The sequence below is a fragment of the Antechinus flavipes genome, chromosome 3, assembly GCF_016432865.1.
Source record: "Antechinus flavipes isolate AdamAnt ecotype Samford, QLD, Australia chromosome 3, AdamAnt_v2, whole genome shotgun sequence".
NCBI lineage: Eukaryota > Metazoa > Chordata > Mammalia > Dasyuromorphia > Dasyuridae > Antechinus > Antechinus flavipes.
The window spans coordinates 620,866,238-620,884,461 of NC_067400.1; the positions used below are offsets into that span (position 1 = coordinate 620,866,238).

General features: G+C 37.8%; 1 protein-coding gene across 4 annotated transcripts; it reads right to left on the reverse strand.

Annotated features, from left to right (window-relative positions):
- Window positions 1-3,477: 3,477 nt before the first annotated feature.
- Window positions 3,478-17,254, reverse strand: LOC127556457 (uncharacterized). 4 transcript variants are annotated; one of them, XM_051989621.1, is made up of 6 exons: window positions 17,165-17,254; window positions 12,399-13,162; window positions 11,716-11,916; window positions 8,009-8,414; window positions 7,157-7,326; window positions 3,478-3,960 (listed from the first exon to the last, which is right to left on the reverse strand). In XM_051989621.1, the coding sequence occupies exons 3-6, from the start codon at window positions 11,755-11,757 to the stop codon at window positions 3,496-3,498; spliced, it is 1,083 nt and encodes a 360-aa protein (XP_051845581.1). In that variant the 5' UTR covers window positions 11,758-11,916; window positions 12,399-13,162; window positions 17,165-17,254; the 3' UTR covers window positions 3,478-3,495. The 4 variants fall into 4 exon arrangements, with proteins under 4 accessions (XP_051845581.1, XP_051845583.1, XP_051845582.1 ...); XM_051989623.1 differs by lacking the exon at window positions 17,165-17,254 and having other exon boundaries at window positions 13,064-13,162; XM_051989622.1 differs by lacking the exon at window positions 17,165-17,254 and having other exon boundaries at window positions 12,785-13,162.
- Window positions 17,255-18,224: the final 970 nt, after the last annotated feature.

Below are 18,224 nucleotides of genomic sequence, written 5' to 3' on the forward strand. Positions count from 1 at the left end.
CTCTTCACTCCCTCAATGCCTTTAGTCAGTTCCTGATTCCAACATTATAGGTAAATGTGATTTTAACTTTCTCTGGATACCACTGGGCAGAATACCCAATAAGGAGCAAAATGGCCCCATCTAGGAAATCATAGTATAAAAGTGCGATTAATTTGGGAAATGATAATTACAGTGTAATCCATTATTAGAATAAAAGTTGGGCCAGATGAAGCACAAAACCTGTTTTTTGTACAACTCATGAACTAAGAATCATTTTTTAAAATTTTGGATCATTTTATTGCACTTAAAAATTTAAAAGCTGTTCTTTTCTCATGAGCTGCATACAAATTGGAAATGCACTACTTTTGGCCAACCCCTGCATTAAAAAAGTTCGTTTTTTTTTTTTTTTTATCTAAATGCTGTAAAATTAGAATCATCACCTAGGGACATCTATCCACAAGACAGAGACATTCTATTTAAAGATTCTCTTACATATTTGAATAGATATATTCTGTTTCATAACAGTAATAATCACTTCATTTGGGGGGAAAGTTTTTGGAAAAAGACTGCAGGAAATTTCATTTATCTATAAAATTCTGTGAAACTCTGATTTAAATTTTCTAGTCTTGGCAAAAATATAAAATTTAATATCTCTACAAAGGAAACTGCAAGAATGTGTGTCAATAATGACAGCCTTGTAAGGTCTAATTAGTAAATTGTTTTTTTTGAAGAACTAAGACGTCTTCCTTTCTTCTTATACACACACTTACAAACATGAAGAACCAAAGTGGGGATGAATTATTTCCTTATAGTGTAGAAATGATTTGTATGAAAAATTGACTATGGATTATGAACTCTATGAAAACTGGATAGACTGTACCCCAATTTATGTCTCTATAGTTATATCTTTGGGACAAATTTGGAGCAACAGATTCCAGTGTAAAAGTATTTTTTTTTTTTGGTTTCTTGATATGCAGTATATTAATATATCTCTGTTAACTATAACCAGCAGCAAGTTATTGGGTTTTGAGGGAATTATCATGTTTCCATTTAATATGTAAAATTCCAGAGTAATTTGTCCGGGGTCAAAAAGTCAGCTACTAAGTGTCTGAGACTGGATGTGAACTCAGATCTCTAGATCCAAAACTCTATCCATTGGATCTCTTAGCTGTCCCAAGAAGAAGATAGACTTGCATTGTGATGTGGAATCTCTTGGGACTATAATGTGATTTGCTCAGGGCACTGAGTACCAGAGATAGCTATATAATCCGGGCTCTCTGAGCAGGCCCAGTTTTAATCTGAAGTCACCAAGGTCTCCTGCTCCATGGGTAGTGGTAGTTTTCTTTGATTGACTGCCAATGTCTTTAAGACTGGTGATTCTAAGGCATTTACTCTCCTTCCACCCAAACTCTCATATAGGCAAAGGGCACTGATCTCCATCAATGAGAAAAGAATCCAATAGCAATGGGCTCAGGAGACCCAGATTACGTTTCTCTACTGGGTCAATATTCTTTTCAGTCCCTTTGCAAAGATCAGCAGGGGCAAGTTCCAAATCTGGAAGCTGAAAAAAAGAGCAGCTAAAGAAAAGGAGAAATAAGCACAGTTTGGTCTTGCCAGTTTTGAAGATGCAGCTTCCTAGTCAGAGGAGGCTACTCTTATTTACCTGGTAGAGCAGGAGACCTCAAATTATAATTGATTTATTATTTATTTTATTCCTGGAGTACTGGGAAGTGCTCCACTTTTCAAGGAATAATGCCAAGAGATTCTCCTCCACTTGCTAAATTGTGCAGATGGAGAGAGACAGCTGATAAGGTTGAAAAGATGGCCTAATGGAGGTCGTGGCAGAACTCTTTTGACTCACTTTTTCTCATATGCTATTTTTTCTTTCTGGACATTAAGTTTCCCTCCTTCTCAGATTGTGAGCCTGGCTATGAAACCCATTAATTAATCTAGATCACTGTCACATAAAAAGAGATTTATTACTGTTACCTCAAGTCAAAGCTAAGGGAGGAACTTGGTCCTTTTACACTGAGGCCTTAAGCTTAATGGACTGGTATTAATCTTGTTATAATTATGTCCCTCCTCCTTCAGTAGCAAATTTCTCTGATCATTGCAGAAGAGCTACAAGTTTTGCAATGATCTTACTTTTACAGATCACCCGGGATCACTAAACCTTCTTTGTTGAGGATCCAAGAACAAAAAATTCTGCTATGATGGCCGTTACTTCTCAAGCAGACAATTAGGATGAATCCTTTCCTAGAAGGTCATCTCCTCTTATTGTTTTGATGGTTATGACTTCTTGTGTCAGTCCATGTCTTTATAATCTCCTATTCTTTCTGTTCATATAACGCTTCTTCCTACTATGATAAAAAGATAAATTAAAGAAGGTTGCTAAAAACCATAAAAAAGCTTTCATTCTTAATTGGGTAACAAATCTAATGTTGAAAGGGATAAAAAAGGGATTATTCCCCATTAATACACAGTTTTCTCTTCCTCATTGTGACTTTCTTCACTGCAGTTTTGATACAGCAGGTTGCCATGAGAAATTAAATGGACAGTTTTTCCAACATTTATGTGAAGGCCAACAGATGACACAGAATTTTAGGAACTCAGAAATGCATAAAATATATGTGTAGTATAATATGATGTCAACATATTTTATCTTTTAGTACCATAATAATTCAGTTCTCTCTTATCCAGGGAGGGGAGAAATTTTTACATGGATTTTCTAGATTGTGGAGACAGCACACCCATAACCCTTGTGATGTGGAAAGGATAACTTCATAGGGTAGGTTTCCAATTGTTTTCCAGAAGTAAAGGATATACTTAAAGGACTAGTGGTAATTGAATTTGCATTAGTAGTTTGGAAATGTCTGCTGTTGTGCCAGTGAAAACAACAAAAACCCAAGAAAGATGATGGTAAATTTGATTCTGAAGGCAGGAGAGAATGACTAAACAGTGAACTGAGAGATCAAACTTCTCCAACTCCTGAGAGTAATTGCTCTGCAAATCTGGTCTGAGGAGGAAGCTTTCTTTTTGAAAAAATTTTATTAAAGCTTTTTAACTTACAAAATATAGCATGGGTAATTTTTCAATATTGACCCTTGAAAAACCTTCTGTTCTAAATTTTCCCCTCCTTTCCCCCACCTCCTCCCCTAGATGACAGGTAGTCCAATACATGTTAAATATGTTTTTAAAATGTTATATCCTATATATATATGTGTATATGTATATAGACATATTTATACAGTAATCTTGCTGCACAAGAAAAATCAGTTGAAGAAGGAAACCTGAGAAACAAAACAAAATGCAAGCAAACAACAACAGAGAGAGTGAGAATGCTATGCTGTGGTCTACACTCAGTTCCCACAGTCCTCTCTGGGTGTCGATGGTTTTCTTCATCACTGAACCATTGGAATTGGTTTGAATCATCTCGTTGTTGAAAAGAGCCACGTTGAGGAGGAAGATTTCGTCAAAAATTCTACAACACAAGCAATCATAGACAACATCCTGGCTTTAATTTTCTACCGTCTCCACATCTATAATATAATCATCAGTCTCCTCATCTATAATATAATCATCAGAACGTCCCTCTGTTGAGCTGCTGGAGTCACATTCTGCTGAGCTGCTGGAATCACATTCTGTCGAGCTGCTGGAATCACATTCTGCTGAGCTGCTGGAGTCACATTCTGTTGAGCTGCTGAAGTCACATTCTGGAGCCTGATAATCTTTTTTCATTCCTTCTTGGGGAGTTATGTGATGTGGACAGCGTTTGGAATGGTCTTCTGGACGACATTCAGCTGAGATGGTAGATGTGGTGTCTGCATCGGAATCTATATCTTCCAGGAAATATCTTGCTCTTTTGGGGGCCAGGTCAGTCTGAAGTAATTTAAAGAGGTTTCCCAAAGGATCCTCTTCAGGATCAGTTAAGGACTTTGGTGGGGTTAAGTTGTACCTGATAGGTGGAGGTGGTGGGAAGTTCTGTATGAAAAAAAAGTTAGAGACTGGCATCAGGGGAAAGAAGGAAGCTTATGAATCATCTAGTTTAACTCCATTCTTTTTTCTAGGTAAATAAACTGAGGCCTTGAGAGATGAGATGATTTGACATGATCACCCAGCTCCTTAGTAACTAAGTCATCAGACTACATTGTCAATGTTCTTTAATCTATAAAATATTCTTGAATTTACCCCCTTTAATTTTACCCCTAAACCTTACTTGTTCTACTCAAAATTGAGTGTATCAGATTTTTCAGAAACAGTAGCATATCTTATATTCGCTGTTGTTAAGCCATTTCAGTTATGCTCAATTCTTTGGGACATTATTTGGGGTCTTCTTGGCAGAGATACTGTAGGGGTTGGCAATCTCCTTTTCCAGTTCATTTTACAGATAAGGAAACTGAGGTAAATAGGATTACTCAGCTAGTAAGTGTCTGGAGCTGAATCAAGTTTTCCTGATTCTAAGTCTAGCATTCTCTTCACTATACAACCTGTAGGTGCCCCTGAATATTTTATATACTCATACATATATAACATTCACATATATACACATATATATTGAAATGATAGACTGATAGATAAATAGGCCGACAGTATAATTTAAGTAGCATCTTATACTCAGGTGTACCTCAGTTGGTAGGTACCATGAGTTCTCCATCATTTTAAAGGGTTCAAATAAAATATGGAGTTCATAAATCTTTTGTGACATAAATCCCTTTGCCCATCTGGTGAAACTTTTGAACCACTTTTCAGAATAGCATGTTAAATTCATAAAAATTAAATACATGAAAACCATTACAAAGAAAAAAAAATAATGTTTTTTTCTTTTTTTCTGTTATATTAACAGGTCTGTTAATTCACAGACCACAAGGAAAGAACCCTTAAAATAAGAGTCAGGATGCTGAAAGAAAGTGTTCTGTATTATTATTAGGTATGAGGTTGGAAGTCTAAGGACCTTTCCAATTCAATATCTCCAGTACGGTGAGATAGCAGGGAAACCTATCTTAGAAATATGAGAAAAAGAGGGGAGGAGGGGAGAAGGAAAGAATAATCATTTATATAGTCTATTATGTGTCAGGTACTGTGTTAAGTGCTTTTATAGATATCTCATTTGATCCTTAGAACAATCCTGGGAGGTAGATGCCATTATTGTCACCATTTTAAAGTTGAGGAACCTGAGGCAAATAGAAGTTAAAACACTTTTCAGGATCACACAACTAGTAAGATCTTCCTGATTCTTCAAGACTCCACTCTCTGTGCCACTTAACAGAAGAGAGATGGTTACACAAAGTAGTACCTAAGATTTTATTTGAACTCATATCCACCTAACTTTAAGTCCAGTAATCTATGTAGCTAGGGAGAGTTCTTAACAAATAGCCTCAGTTGTTTTTAATGAATTACATGAGCGCTGAGAGTTTAGGAGCACAAATTAGTGTGAGAGCCTGGAGGCATCATTTGGAAAAATTATGAGAGTGACATCTACAATCATCCTTCCACATCTCAACTTTTCCCATTGTATTTATTGGCACCTTATTGTTCAACATAAGAAATTAATGGCAGTTAAGAGGTATGTGTGGAAATTTGAAGAAGCCACAAACAATAAGACAAGGCCAGCAGATAACAAAGAAAAAAATTAGAAACTCAGAAATACATAAAATATGTGAATGGTATTATATAATACCAATATAGTTTATCTTTTAATGCCATGATGATTCAGACTCCTTCTTTGATATGAAGAGAGGGCCAAATTTTTTGTATAGATTTCCAAGATAAAATGCCTTATTTGTACTCCCCACAATGTGGAAGGGATAGCTGTCTATCTTTTCTAGACCTCACAAGTTTGAAAGAATCCTTTCCTGAAAGATATATTAACTCTTTTCCTTACGAGGATTAAAGAAAATTTGTGTTTGAATGCTTGCAAGAAATTAAGATGTGATTTTGAAATGAATTCTTGTTCATTCATCATGGTTTTTTTTTCAATTGCAATTCTTCAAACTCTGATTAATCTTGATGTTAGGAGAGGGGACTACAGATTCTGGAAAGTCCTATTGGTTCAACAAGTAGCTGGTATTTTTTTTTCCATAGAGTCACTGGAGTCAATGTCCTTGAGATTGATCATTGTTAGAAGGTTGTCAAGAATTGAAGTGAAGCTAAGCTAGCTAAGTATTCAAAGGTTCTTTGAAGGAAATAGAGCAATTTAACTTATAAAATGGTTTTAGCCAAATCCAACTTGAAGGTATACCAAGTCAGAAGACCATTTGCAATGTGATCTACTTAGGTGATGAGACATGGGAATGGAGAAAGGGAATAGGACAGTTATAGAGTGTTGACATGAAATATTCAAATCCAGCCTAAAAACTTAGCAGAATGTCTGACATATCCAAGGCACAAATTACACACTTGAGGGTTGATTAGTTAAGTAAGCATCTACTGAAGGTAAAGAATAGTATAAATGTTGAAAATATAAAAAAAAATAGAATTGTCTAACATCATACTAGCTACTTACAGTGAGTAAATAAAACGGCATGTACCTAACACTTTGAAGAAGGCGCAAGGAACAATGAGAGTTAAGAAATTATTCTTGTAGAAGAGATATCAGATATTTAGAGCATTAAAGTGAGTTCTGCATTGGAGATATAGGAAGGAGCAAGCATCCCCAAAGCGGAGATCATCCTGTTCTTGACAATGAAGGATGAGGGAGGTAGGAGATGGAAATAATCCATCCCACCTTGGAAAGCTAGGGGACAGAATATTGAGGTGGAGAAGAATGGTCCAGTTTATCTGAAATATGGAGTGATAGAATAATGCAAAATAAGCTTGCACAGAGAAGCTGAAGGGTTTCAGCTCCCAAGCTGAGGAGATTTCAGTTAGTCCCAAAAATAACAGGGAGTCAATGAAGATTCTTGAGCTGTGGAATGTCATAAGATTTGTTTTGGAAACATTTTTTGGTTGACTTTGTGGGAGTTTTACTGAAGAGGAGAGAGACTGGAATGAATCCAGGATCCCTTTTGAAGAAATGTTTTATTAGTCCAAAACAAAGTTTATGAAGTAGGATGGCGGTCATATGAATGAAAAGAAAATGAATGTAAGAGTTGTAAAGACCAAAATGATAAGATTTGGTAACTGATTTACATATTGTGAGAAAGGAGAAAAGTCTAGGATTAATAAAAGTTATTCCTACCTGATGTATTAATGAAAAATGTTTATCCGTTGGTGTGTCTGATTTTAAAGGAATATGGAAAATTGGTGGGTAATCATCCCTAGAGTCCAGGCTAGAAGTAGCTCCAAATTTCAGCATCGTAGAAGGGGAAGCATAGCAATCATTGAAGTTATAGTTTGTTCCAGAAGTATCTGAAAAGAAATAAAAAATGAAGACCTTAATTGCCTCAGTTCATTCAATCTCATACATTAGATAGATTGGATTCAGAATAGATGGAGGAACAAAACAGCAGAGGATCTGGAAGCACACTTTACTCAATATTCAGATAAAATGGAAGAGAATCCTTTATTACACTACTGGATAGAGTAATCTCTTCTCCTTAATACTTTTCTCCCCCTCTCTTTCTAGAATTCCATGACACCACTCTATCCAACAGATGATTCTCTTCCATTTTGTCTGAATATTGATTATGAGAAATTATTAACAGAAATAGAAACTCTTTGATCCATTTGCATAATTCTCAACTATCCACTCAAATGCTCAAAAAAGTGGTTGGAGATTGTTATTTTTTTCGAGGGCGAAATGATAGAACATATATTTTAGGGGGAGATTATTCAAACAATGTGGAGATGAGAGAAAGCTAAACAGACCAAGTCATTGAAGAAGTGTTCACGGTTATCCAGATTAGGAGTTCCATTAAGAATGTGAATTCCCTAAGAACAGGGATTTCTTGGGCCTTTTTTGGGCATCTCCGGCACTTAACTAGTGATGAGCCCACAGAACACATTGTTTGGTGGTTGGTCCTGGCAAGTATAAATAGAGGGGAATTTTGATCAAAAGAAAAATAACTTTGCTAAGAAATAGAGTCATTACCTTTTTCCAGCCTTGTAACTTGGGTTGCTGGTGACTGACTCCCTCTAGATTCAAGATTTCTTGAATGAAAGCACATTTCACCATTACACTCCATAAATGGTTGTCTTTGGGATGAGCTCCAGAAAGAGGGGGAGGTCAGGAATTGGTTTGAAGCTTGAGCCCTCTCAGGTGGTCTTCGGAAGAAAGGATCAACATAAGAAAAAGGAGAGGGCAGCGGAATTCCAGAAGTGAAATTGTTTAAGTAGGGAGGAGAGATGCCTTGTCCATAGGGTGCATGAGGTGATTGTCGTGACTGGTGCCTGAAGGAAGGCATCAAGGGAGAAGGCAGGGAAAATGAAGAATGTACAGAAATATCATGAGAATGTTGGCTCCTTTGGTCTTCCAGGAATCTCGTTAAGGTTGAAACCTACAGAAGAAAAAGAAAGAAGATCAGTGAGAAAATAAGTGTTGACTCAATCCCAGACTTCACTCCTAAGCATCGCCTTAGACCTCCCACTTCAGTGTGTAGTGCTGTCCTGGAATAGATTTGCTGTTGCATATGCGATCATCTCTTGCTATTATTATCATCATACCGATTATGGAATATTATCATACTAAGTTATGGAAATACATATTTTCTTCAGTAAGTTAAAATAAATAAATTCAAATAGTAAAGGTGCTAGTAAGCTTTTCAAACTTGCTCCAACCTCTTATATGCTTCCATCATCACTGACTCATCTGCACTACACACACACACACACACACACACACACACACACATCACACAGAATATTTTCTGTGTGAAGAAATCTCAGCTGACAGTTATTTCAATAAAAAATGGTAAACTAAGTTAAACTTCTAATTTCTTGGAAGATTTGGAGGACACCTAGCAACATTATGCAGTAGACTGAGAGCTGGACTTGGAATCAGGAAGATTTGGATTCATATTCTGTCTCTGACCTTGGAAAAGTTACCCTCCTTCTTCAGAGCTCAGTGTCCTCTGTAAAATGTAATAGGGATGGACTTAATGGTCGCTGAGGTTCCTTCCAGTTCTAAATCTGTCATCCTATATGTTTCTCCAGAATCCTCCTGTTTTTTTCCACCATCTCTTCTCCATACTGCTGTCCTTAGTTTTTGGACTTTTCCTACAATATCCCAAGAGAATGTTCACACCTATCTTTGCAGCCTTCTTTTTGTGGTGTCTCCTCTGGTTAAAATGTAAGTTCATGAAATTCATAGAACTTAGCACAGTGCCTGGCATAGGGTAAGGGCTTAGCCAGTGCTTCTTGACTTGACTCACTCTCCTCAAAATCATCATCATCACAAAACAGAGACTGGTTTCAAAATTTCTCTAAGGTCACATAGCTAGTTAAATATCAGGGGATGGATTCCAACCCAAACATTCTTGATGCCGTACCCAGCCCTCTATCCAATATGCTCTGCTGACTCTCGGAAATGCACAGCATACTTTGCAAAATCCATTCACATCTACTTCAGTTGTTGGCTGGTTGATTATTGTCCTTCATGCTCAAAGAGGACCTCAACTATGCCCTTGTGTTGAAGAGTCAAGGTACACAGCAATGTGAGCTCAGAAAGCTCTACCACATGTTGGGCACAAATTGTCCATGAACTTTTGGATCAGAAATCTCTCTCCAACTGCACATCAAGTATAGAATACACTTCAAGTAGAAGATAGAGAATCGATCTTGGAATCATGGGAACTGAGCTTTAAATCTTTATTTTACAAGTTAGTAACTCCAAGAAAGAATAACGAGTCAGTGAATGCTTCTCATTTCTGGTGGGCCAATAAGCCAAGCACTATGCTGAGCACTGAATGGATATCTTCATCCATAAAATAGTGTTGGTAACAGTCACACTGAGAGATACATTGACGATAGTGTCATTCACTTAACACTTATATCAAAAGGTGGTGTGGGTGAAGCACTTTGCAAACTGTACAGTAACATAGAAATAGAAAGTATAATTTTTTGATCTTCCTTATCATCCCAGGAGATAAAAAGACCCAGATTTTAGCTCTGATCTTTGTGGATAATGAAACTGAGACTCCTGTTGACTCTGGAATTCACTCAAGATCACACAGATATTACATGGTCAAACCAGACTGAAACCCAGATCTGTCTCTATACAGTGTTTTTTTCTGTTCCATTCCTTCTGATATATCTTTGAATCTGTGATGTGCCTTCCCATCATGCATTAGTGAAGAGCCTTCATGCATTTCAAGACTTCATCTTTTGGAGGGAATGTCAGGATGAAAAACATTCTGGCTAATCTTAATTGCCAAATTTAATTATTCTTCTCTATCCTCCCCCTTCTGGTACTCACCGAATCTTTGATATTAACTATCTTTTCTTCTCAATACTTTCCTCACTTTCTTTTTCTAGTATTCCACAACACTACTCTATTTTAGTGTTTTTATGACCTTCCCTTTTCATTCCCCTTTATCCGGGTCTCACCAACTAATAATGGTATTCCCTAAAGCTCTGTTCTAGGACTTTTCCCCTTCTTCCTCTATTATTTAATTTAGTGACCTCATCAGCCCCCATAGACTCAACACCCACCTCCATGCAATTGATTCTCACATCTAAATCTCCATTCCTAATAACTCTCTTGACCTTCATTCTCAAATTTCCAACTACCTGTTGGACATCTCAAACTGGAACAAAATCACATATACTTATGCTCAACAGATATGTAATCAAACTTGTAATATTTCCCCCAAATCTTTTCTTCATCTTAAATTCCCTGATATTAAAAATGCAACAGGGATCATCCCAATCTCTCAAGCTCACAACCTAATTTCTTTACCCTCACACCTCAAGTAAAATCATTTCCCAATCCTTTTATTTCTACTTTTTGCAACAACTGCTTTATTCAGCTCCTTCTAACACTGATATTGCCCTGGAGCAGGCCCTTATAAGCTCATGCTTGAACTACTTCAATAGCTTTCTACTTTTCCCTAATTAAAACCCCTCCCCATTGCAGCCCATTGTCCAATCAATTACCAAAACGATCTTCCTAAAGTACAGGACTAATGATGTCACCCAAGAATTGAATAAATTCCAGTGTCTCCTCATTACTTACAGGAACAAATATAATTATATATTTTCTGCTTGGATATTAAATCCCTTCAAAATTCAGTCCCTTTTAAGCAATCTTTCCAGTCTTTTTCCTTCCAGTACTCTAACATGGGCCTTCCTGTTTCTCACACAGCACAGGTTCTCCATCTGTCAAATCCAGGCATTTTCAGACGATCCCTAGAAGTCTCTACCTCCTCACCTACACCTTCTGGCTTCCTTCGAGTCTCAAACAGTTTTATCTTCTGCAAAAAGTCTTTACATGTTGTCTCCTTCATTAGAAGTGTAAACTTCTTGGGAACAGGGTTTTTTTTGGCCTTTCTTTGCACCCCAAGAACCAGTAATCATTAAACACATTTAAGTCATTTAATAAATTTAGTCATTTAGTAGCCATTTAATAAATGCTTAATGGATTCCTTGACTCGAGGCTCCTCTCTCCTGGAAGCCAAAGATGTTCCTTTTTGATCATCCTAGTCTCAGTTCCCAGTTTCTCTTTTGTGAGATACTACTTCAGTTAACCGATGGGGAGGTGAGGCTCAAATGTGTGAGATTTGGAAGGATAGACTAGGTTTTCTGGTGGAGGAGAAAGTGAGAGTTGAGGGAAAGAGCAGGAAACCAGGAATCCTCACATACCTGACTTCTGGGCGGTGAGATGCTCCTTCTCCGAACAGCCATGTCTGGATTGACACTTTTAGTCCTGTTAACTGCCTGGGGCTTATTATTCCTAATTTTACTGGTCTCTGTCTTCTTTGTTGTTGCCTTTGTTTTTGTCTGGTCATCATCCCTGTTCTTACATTTATTCAACACAAACGTTGAGTGGAGTGACCTGTGAAGCTGGAGGAGAATAGGGGAAAAAGGGAGGGAAATTTACAGCCAACATTGAGATGAAAATCCATTGCTATGTTCAGGCTAGCTTTCTGGAGGACCTCGAGATCAGCCTGAGTCCTTGGTCTTAGTGGAGAAGTGATGAAGGCAGGAGAGTCACCCCAAGGATTCATTCCACTTTCCTGCCTCATGTCATTTCTGAACCTGGACATCTATCTCTGTATAGCTCCTTCTGTTAGAGTTCTTCCTTCAAATATCAGCTCATATGAGCCCTCTTACACTCTCTTTCCTCATCTCTAACTTGGACAAAATGATCTCCCCTTGCTCTGGGTTCTCTTAGAACTTCCCCTCGCTCTCCTCTGGATTCATCTCACTATCTGTTTTACCAGATCAACCTCATCTCCAAGACCCTTCCCAGTCCTCTGCCTTTCAGAGACATTAGGCTCCCATCCCATCGATATCCCCCAAAGTCCCATCCCGTTTGCTCTTACTCTGCATTGTTCAGCACCAAGGAGTGAAGACGAATGGTCACGAATCTCTTGCTGCCTCCAAAGTCAAGTCTTCTACTGGGGGAGGGAGCAGTATTTATGCTACTGCATGCACTTGTCCCCTCCCCTTTACCAAAGGTTTGGGGGCTGGGATTAATTTCAAAGTAAGCAGCTTTCTCACTGTTGTAAGTATGGCAGTTTTAAACCTTTTCTTTCTCTATAAGAGCATGATGGAGGCACTTCCCTCAGAGGCTCCGTTCCCTCCTCTCCTGAATGAATGAATCAATTAGTCAAAGACTTTTATAACTAAGTGTTTAGTACATGCTAAGTATTATGGGAAGAGGAGGTCGGAGGTCTAAGACAATGTCCCTTCCAGCTGGTGTTCTCACCTTCAAGATACTCTAGAGTTTTTTATATTTAGGTTCCATGTATTCTCTCCCCAGTTAGAAGCTCTTGTGAATAGAGATCATTTCATTTCTTGTATTTGTGGAATCAGTGTGGGCAAAGTTGGGCCTTTGGCATATAGCATTTAACAAAAGCTCAATTAACTCAAACAAAATAATGAGCCCCTTTCTAGGGATCCAAACTTGCTGTGCTCAGAGGAAGAGGCCCTCTTCGAGGTCTCGAGTTCACATCTTGGCTTTTACGTGGCTCTTCTTTGAATGTACCTCGAGTCAGGGAGAGTTAACGCTTCAGTCTTCACACCTTATTGTGTCTAAGTCTTGGCTTGTCACATCCTCCGGCTTCCCACCCTCATGTACCTTCAGCTACAAAATGAAAAAAAAAAGTTTTTCTTATTCCTCAGCTATCTTTAGTCTTCACCAATATTCAATACTGTCCAACATCCTTGATCTTTGAACATAAGTTTCTGTGACTTTAGTATCTCTTGATATTCCTCATACCAGTCATCTTCAGTTCTCTCAATCCTCATTTTAATACACAGCCTAGATGCATTTATTGCCTCTATCCCCTTTTCTTTCTCTCACCCACCTAAAGAGGTCAGATCTTCACCATCTCTCCAATCGAGACTTCTGAAATAGTGTCTTAAATAATCAAATGCAATTCACACATATACATATATAAAGTATTGTTCCAGATAAGGATTCTTTTTTTATATATATAATTTATTTTTTAATTATAGCTTTTTATTTACAAGACATATGCAAGGGTAATTTTTCAGCATTGACCCTTCTGTTCCAATTTTTCCCCTCCTCCCCACCCCCTCCCCTAGATGGCAGATAGTCCAATGTGTGTTTAATATGTTAAAGTACATGTTAAATACATTTTATGTATATATATATATTTATATAGTTATCTTGGGGCACAAGAAAAAATGGATTTAGAAATAAGGTAAAAATACAGGTAGGGATTCTTAACTAGGGTTCCATGAACTTTTTTTTCCTTTTGTTTTTGAGTACTTTTATAGTTGGATTTCAATGTAATTTGGGTTCTTTTCTAATTGTAGTTATTATTATTATCTTATTACTTATATTCTAAGAACCAGTTTATAGGCTTCTCCAGGCTTCCATGAATGTCCAGGACATACAGAAAAAAGCTAAGAGCCACTAATCTAAAGGAGATTCAGAATCCTCAGCTTGATATTTAAAACCTTCCATCTACTTTTTCCATTTAGTTTTATTATATTCTTAATACTACTTTCTCCATAACATTCAATTTGGCTTCTACTTCCCACCTACAATACTTTTTCCCATCTCTCTGCCTTTGTCCCACATTCTGAAATGTGTTCACACCTTGTTTTTCCTTCTTACAAAGAGTAACTTAGGAACCATCTCCTAAATTCCCCAAGCATGAGCACTATCTCCCTTATGAACATACAAACTTTGGATGTGGGGGGGACAGAGAGAAGACTTGAGTTTTCTCATGGAAAAAAAATCTTTGATGAAAATGAAGAGACCTGCATTCTAACACCAGCCAATCCTGTCTTTTTAATTTCTCTATCTGGAGTATAGTAATGATTAGTTATGAATTTTTATTGTTCAGTCATTTCAATTTGTCTGACTTCGTAATGCCATTTTGGGGCTTTCTTGGCAAAGATACGTATAGAAATACCAGCTCATTTTACACATGAGGAAACTGAGGTAAAGAGGGTTAAGTGACTTGCCCAAGATCTCACAGCTAGTAAATGATCTAAGTCTGATTTGAACTCATTAAGATGAATTTTCAAGCCTAGTGCTCTATCCACTGATCCACTTTAGCTGGCTCTAAATTACTATAAATCATCAGAAGGCACTTGTATTGTCACAATTTAGCACAGGAGTTGGCATTTAGTAAGCACATGATTAATTCCTTAAAACAATTCCATAAATACTTTAGTCATTTTCTATGGAAGGTTTGCCCAGAAAACACCTGGGTAAAGTTAACATCCTATTAACAGCGTTAAAGAGTGAGGTTTTTTGTTTTGTTTTCTTTTGTTTTGGTATTATGTGGTCAAACCAACTACTCTTTCATTCACTGGGACACAAAGACAATTAAATTGCACTTAAATAAGAGTTTCAGTTTACTCATGTGTAAATAAGATGCCATGATATTTGTACTACCGTTCTCCTAGAGTGGTTTTGAAGAATCACAGAATCATACGATAATATGTTACTCCACTGGCCATCTACATTTCATCCTAACATCCTATACCAGATGGATAGATGTCTAGTTTGGATTCTTCAGAAATTTTTTTCCTCACAAATCTGAAATGACCTCTTTTCAAATTCTATCTCATTTTACCTGACTGTACCTTGCCACAGTCAAATGGAATAAGATTGATCCTTTGATCCCGTAACAACCTTGCAAAAAATAAAGATAGCTATCATAATCCTCACTCCTAAACTCGGAGTTTTCTCTTTTCCAAACCAAAAATACACAGGAAAGTCTTTACAAAGTTTCTGCATCATAGAAATGTGAATTATTCATTTTAATTTTCTCATTCTCATATTACATTCAATAGAATATTGGAATCGATTTTGGGGAGATTCTCTATCCCCCTATTCAACATTTTACATTTCAGATAACTGTTGCACAGATGGATAAAATGATTGTTGAGTTTTTGTTTATTTGTTTGTAATTTTTAAAGTGTTAGTACAATAAGCAATTGGCCTCTCCTCTGTGGAGTCACTAAAAACATCTTTGGGACAATTCTAGGAGCAAGAAAAATCATTGACCCTTCTGTTTCAATTATTCCCCTCCTTTCCACCACCTCCTCCCCTAGATGGCAGATTTTTTATCTTGCTCAAGATCATTTATCTTGTTCTAATTTAATAAGCACCTACTTTGTGCAAAGCATTAATCTAAGTTCTTGAAATACTAACAAAAAGACTGTCTCATCAAGAAGTTACAATGTCGGGGGTGGGAGGGATGAGGGGATAGAGGGGGGAATGGCTTTTGGCAAAAATGGGAAAGTCCCCTTTCATGTCATTTTGTGTGTGTCTGCATCTCTGCAGAATATCTGTGTCATGTTTGTTCTGTGAGCTAGATTTTGTTACCTGGAAAGATTTCAAATACAACCAGTAAGAAAAAAAGCCTCTATGCTATAGTTAGAATGCTGGGGAAATTTCTTAGGAAGTCTAATTTTTTTTTAAGTTTTGAGAGCAAAACATCTTAGCAAATTCTCAAAATTTTGAAAGCAATGATCAGCAAGTTTGGCAATTAGTCATTTTAAAATTGCAAGAAAAATTCCTGAAACATCTTAGTTGTGGGGATTGCTACAAGTCTCTCTGTCTGCTGACTCTTCTCATATGAGAACTGTAGGGAAATTCAAATTCTGCCTCATCTGCAGAAATAGGGGAAGTAAAACCCGGGGAGACCCTACCCAATCATGCCCAAATACTCAGCCTGGGGGAATGGGGATGAAGTGGGAGTCAGGCTCCATGGATAGCATTTCCTGAGCTCTGGCACCGGAGACTACCATCAAAGGAATACCCTACAGTCACCCCAGTTTCCAGCAGGTTCTGTCCAAGAACTGCCTGGGAAGGATCTGGGTACTCCTGGCAGCTCCCAGAAAGCCACTCAGCCTCTGCATTTGGTAAGACCACCATTCTCTCTCTCAATTATGAATATGTATTAGCTATGAAATTTATGGCAAATTATTTTATCTCTGTCCACTTGTCTAATTTGTAAAGAGAAATAAGAGTTGTTATTATGAAGACCACATAATTGCGGAAGAGCTAGAATAAAACATGCTATGTGAAGGATAACTGCTTTATTGGATATAATTGCCTCATATTTGATAACTATTTTTTTTAATATGACCAACAGATAAGTGATTTCTCTCTGTGTGTAATTTGGTATTATTTATTTGAAATAGGATAGTAAAAGCAATTTTTAAAGGAAAACCCACTAAAGGGATCTTTTTGTACTGATAAGTGTTAACAGAAGAGTTTTGCAACTTCAGGAAAACAGAAAAGCAGTTTGCCACCACTTTGAAAACTCTAGTTATCCAGAGTCAGACTTCTGAAGGCCCTGTCAATAAAAATTGACACCTTTCCCTGGCTCACCAAAGAGAAATGAATTCCACGAAGTGGAAAATAACCAGATTACAATTCAGTTTGTCTAGGCTCATTAACTACAGTTAAGTCCATTTTAAAATCTGTTCTATCTTAATTTTAAGAATTGTCCTATTTTCTCCCTAAAACAAAAGGGAGATTTATTTAAGGGAATAAAAACAGCTAAAACTATTTGGCTATGATTTAGGAAAATTCTAAAATTGTTAACTAAGTTACTTGGAGTTATTGTCAACATGTTAAGCCTTATCAGTTTACCTCCAGGTGTGAGGTGTGAACTCCTTTCCCCCTTCACAGAGTGAGGGGAGGTATCAAACAGCACAGCCCACCAAAGCCCTAAGAATTGTCCAGCTGGGCAATATAGTTGCTTGGTTAGGCTCCCCCTTAATTCCATCACAATGGCTGAACCCAGGGTAACTTTGGATGTGGCAGGAATACAGGGGCCTTGTTTTCTGTCTTACTCCAGCACTTTGGTCTCACCTGTCCCGCCTCCAGTAAAGTAATGGGGATTGAAGGAAAACTTAAGAACTGTTTTGAGACATCCCCTCTGCCCTGCCAGTTCGGCGACCTGGTATTTAAACTCTCCTTTCCCTTTATTCCCTTCTGCTCCCTTATTGGGGTGCTCCCTTATTGGTGAAATTGGGGACCCAATTTTTCCTTCTCAGACCTGGTGATCTTTTTCTGCTTCTCTCAAAGTTCTCCCAGATTCCTTCTGAAATCTGGGAGGAAGTAGATTCCTGTCTGGGATCCAGGAATCCCTTGATCAGCTACTCATGCCCTCCCAGCTTTAATGACCCTGTCCTATCCCCACTCAGATCCCAGGGGACACAATGGTTCTCCACTCTAGATCTTAAAGAAGCTTTCTTTTGCATCCCATTGTATAAAGACTCACAATTTCTTTTTTGCCCTTGAGGGGACAAATCCAGGGGAATGTAACCCCCACTAATGCACATGGCCAGTATGGGCTAGATGGTATCTTGATCTGTAGCCCCACTCAGAGGCTTCTCTGACTTCAGCCATACAAACCCTTAATTTCCATCCCCCTTCCCCTACTCAGGGCTATGAAGTCTTTGATTAAAGGCCCACACAGTCTTATGTGTTTCAGATTCTGAAAGCTAAACTCCTCTCTTGCTCCAGCCTAATGAAAGGTAGGGTCAAACTTGGTGTCTTTGGGGCTATCCTCCTGCCTTAGAGCAGGGATGCTACAGCCCTTCTACTCCAGGAAGCCTCTAAGCTCACCCTGGGCCAGCCATTGGAGGTTCTAACTCCCAGCAGGTTCAGAAATTTTTTAGAATTGGGGAAAAAATGAGAGTGAACA

What these genes read in the sequence shown, in the direction of transcription:
- LOC127556457 (XM_051989621.1), bottom strand. Translation starts at nt 11,757, where the DNA reads ATGGCTGTTCGGAGAAGGAGCATCTCACCGCCCAGAAGTCAG. An exon ending in AGTTACAAGGCTGGAAAAAG is followed by an intron (nt 7,327 to 8,008) that starts GTAATGACTCTA and finishes ATTTCTTTTCAG; the next exon opens with ATACTTCTGGAACAAACTAT. An exon ending in ATTTTTCATTAATACATCAG is followed by an intron (nt 3,961 to 7,156) that starts GTAGGAATAACT and finishes TTTTTCATACAG; the next exon opens with AACTTCCCACCACCTCCACC.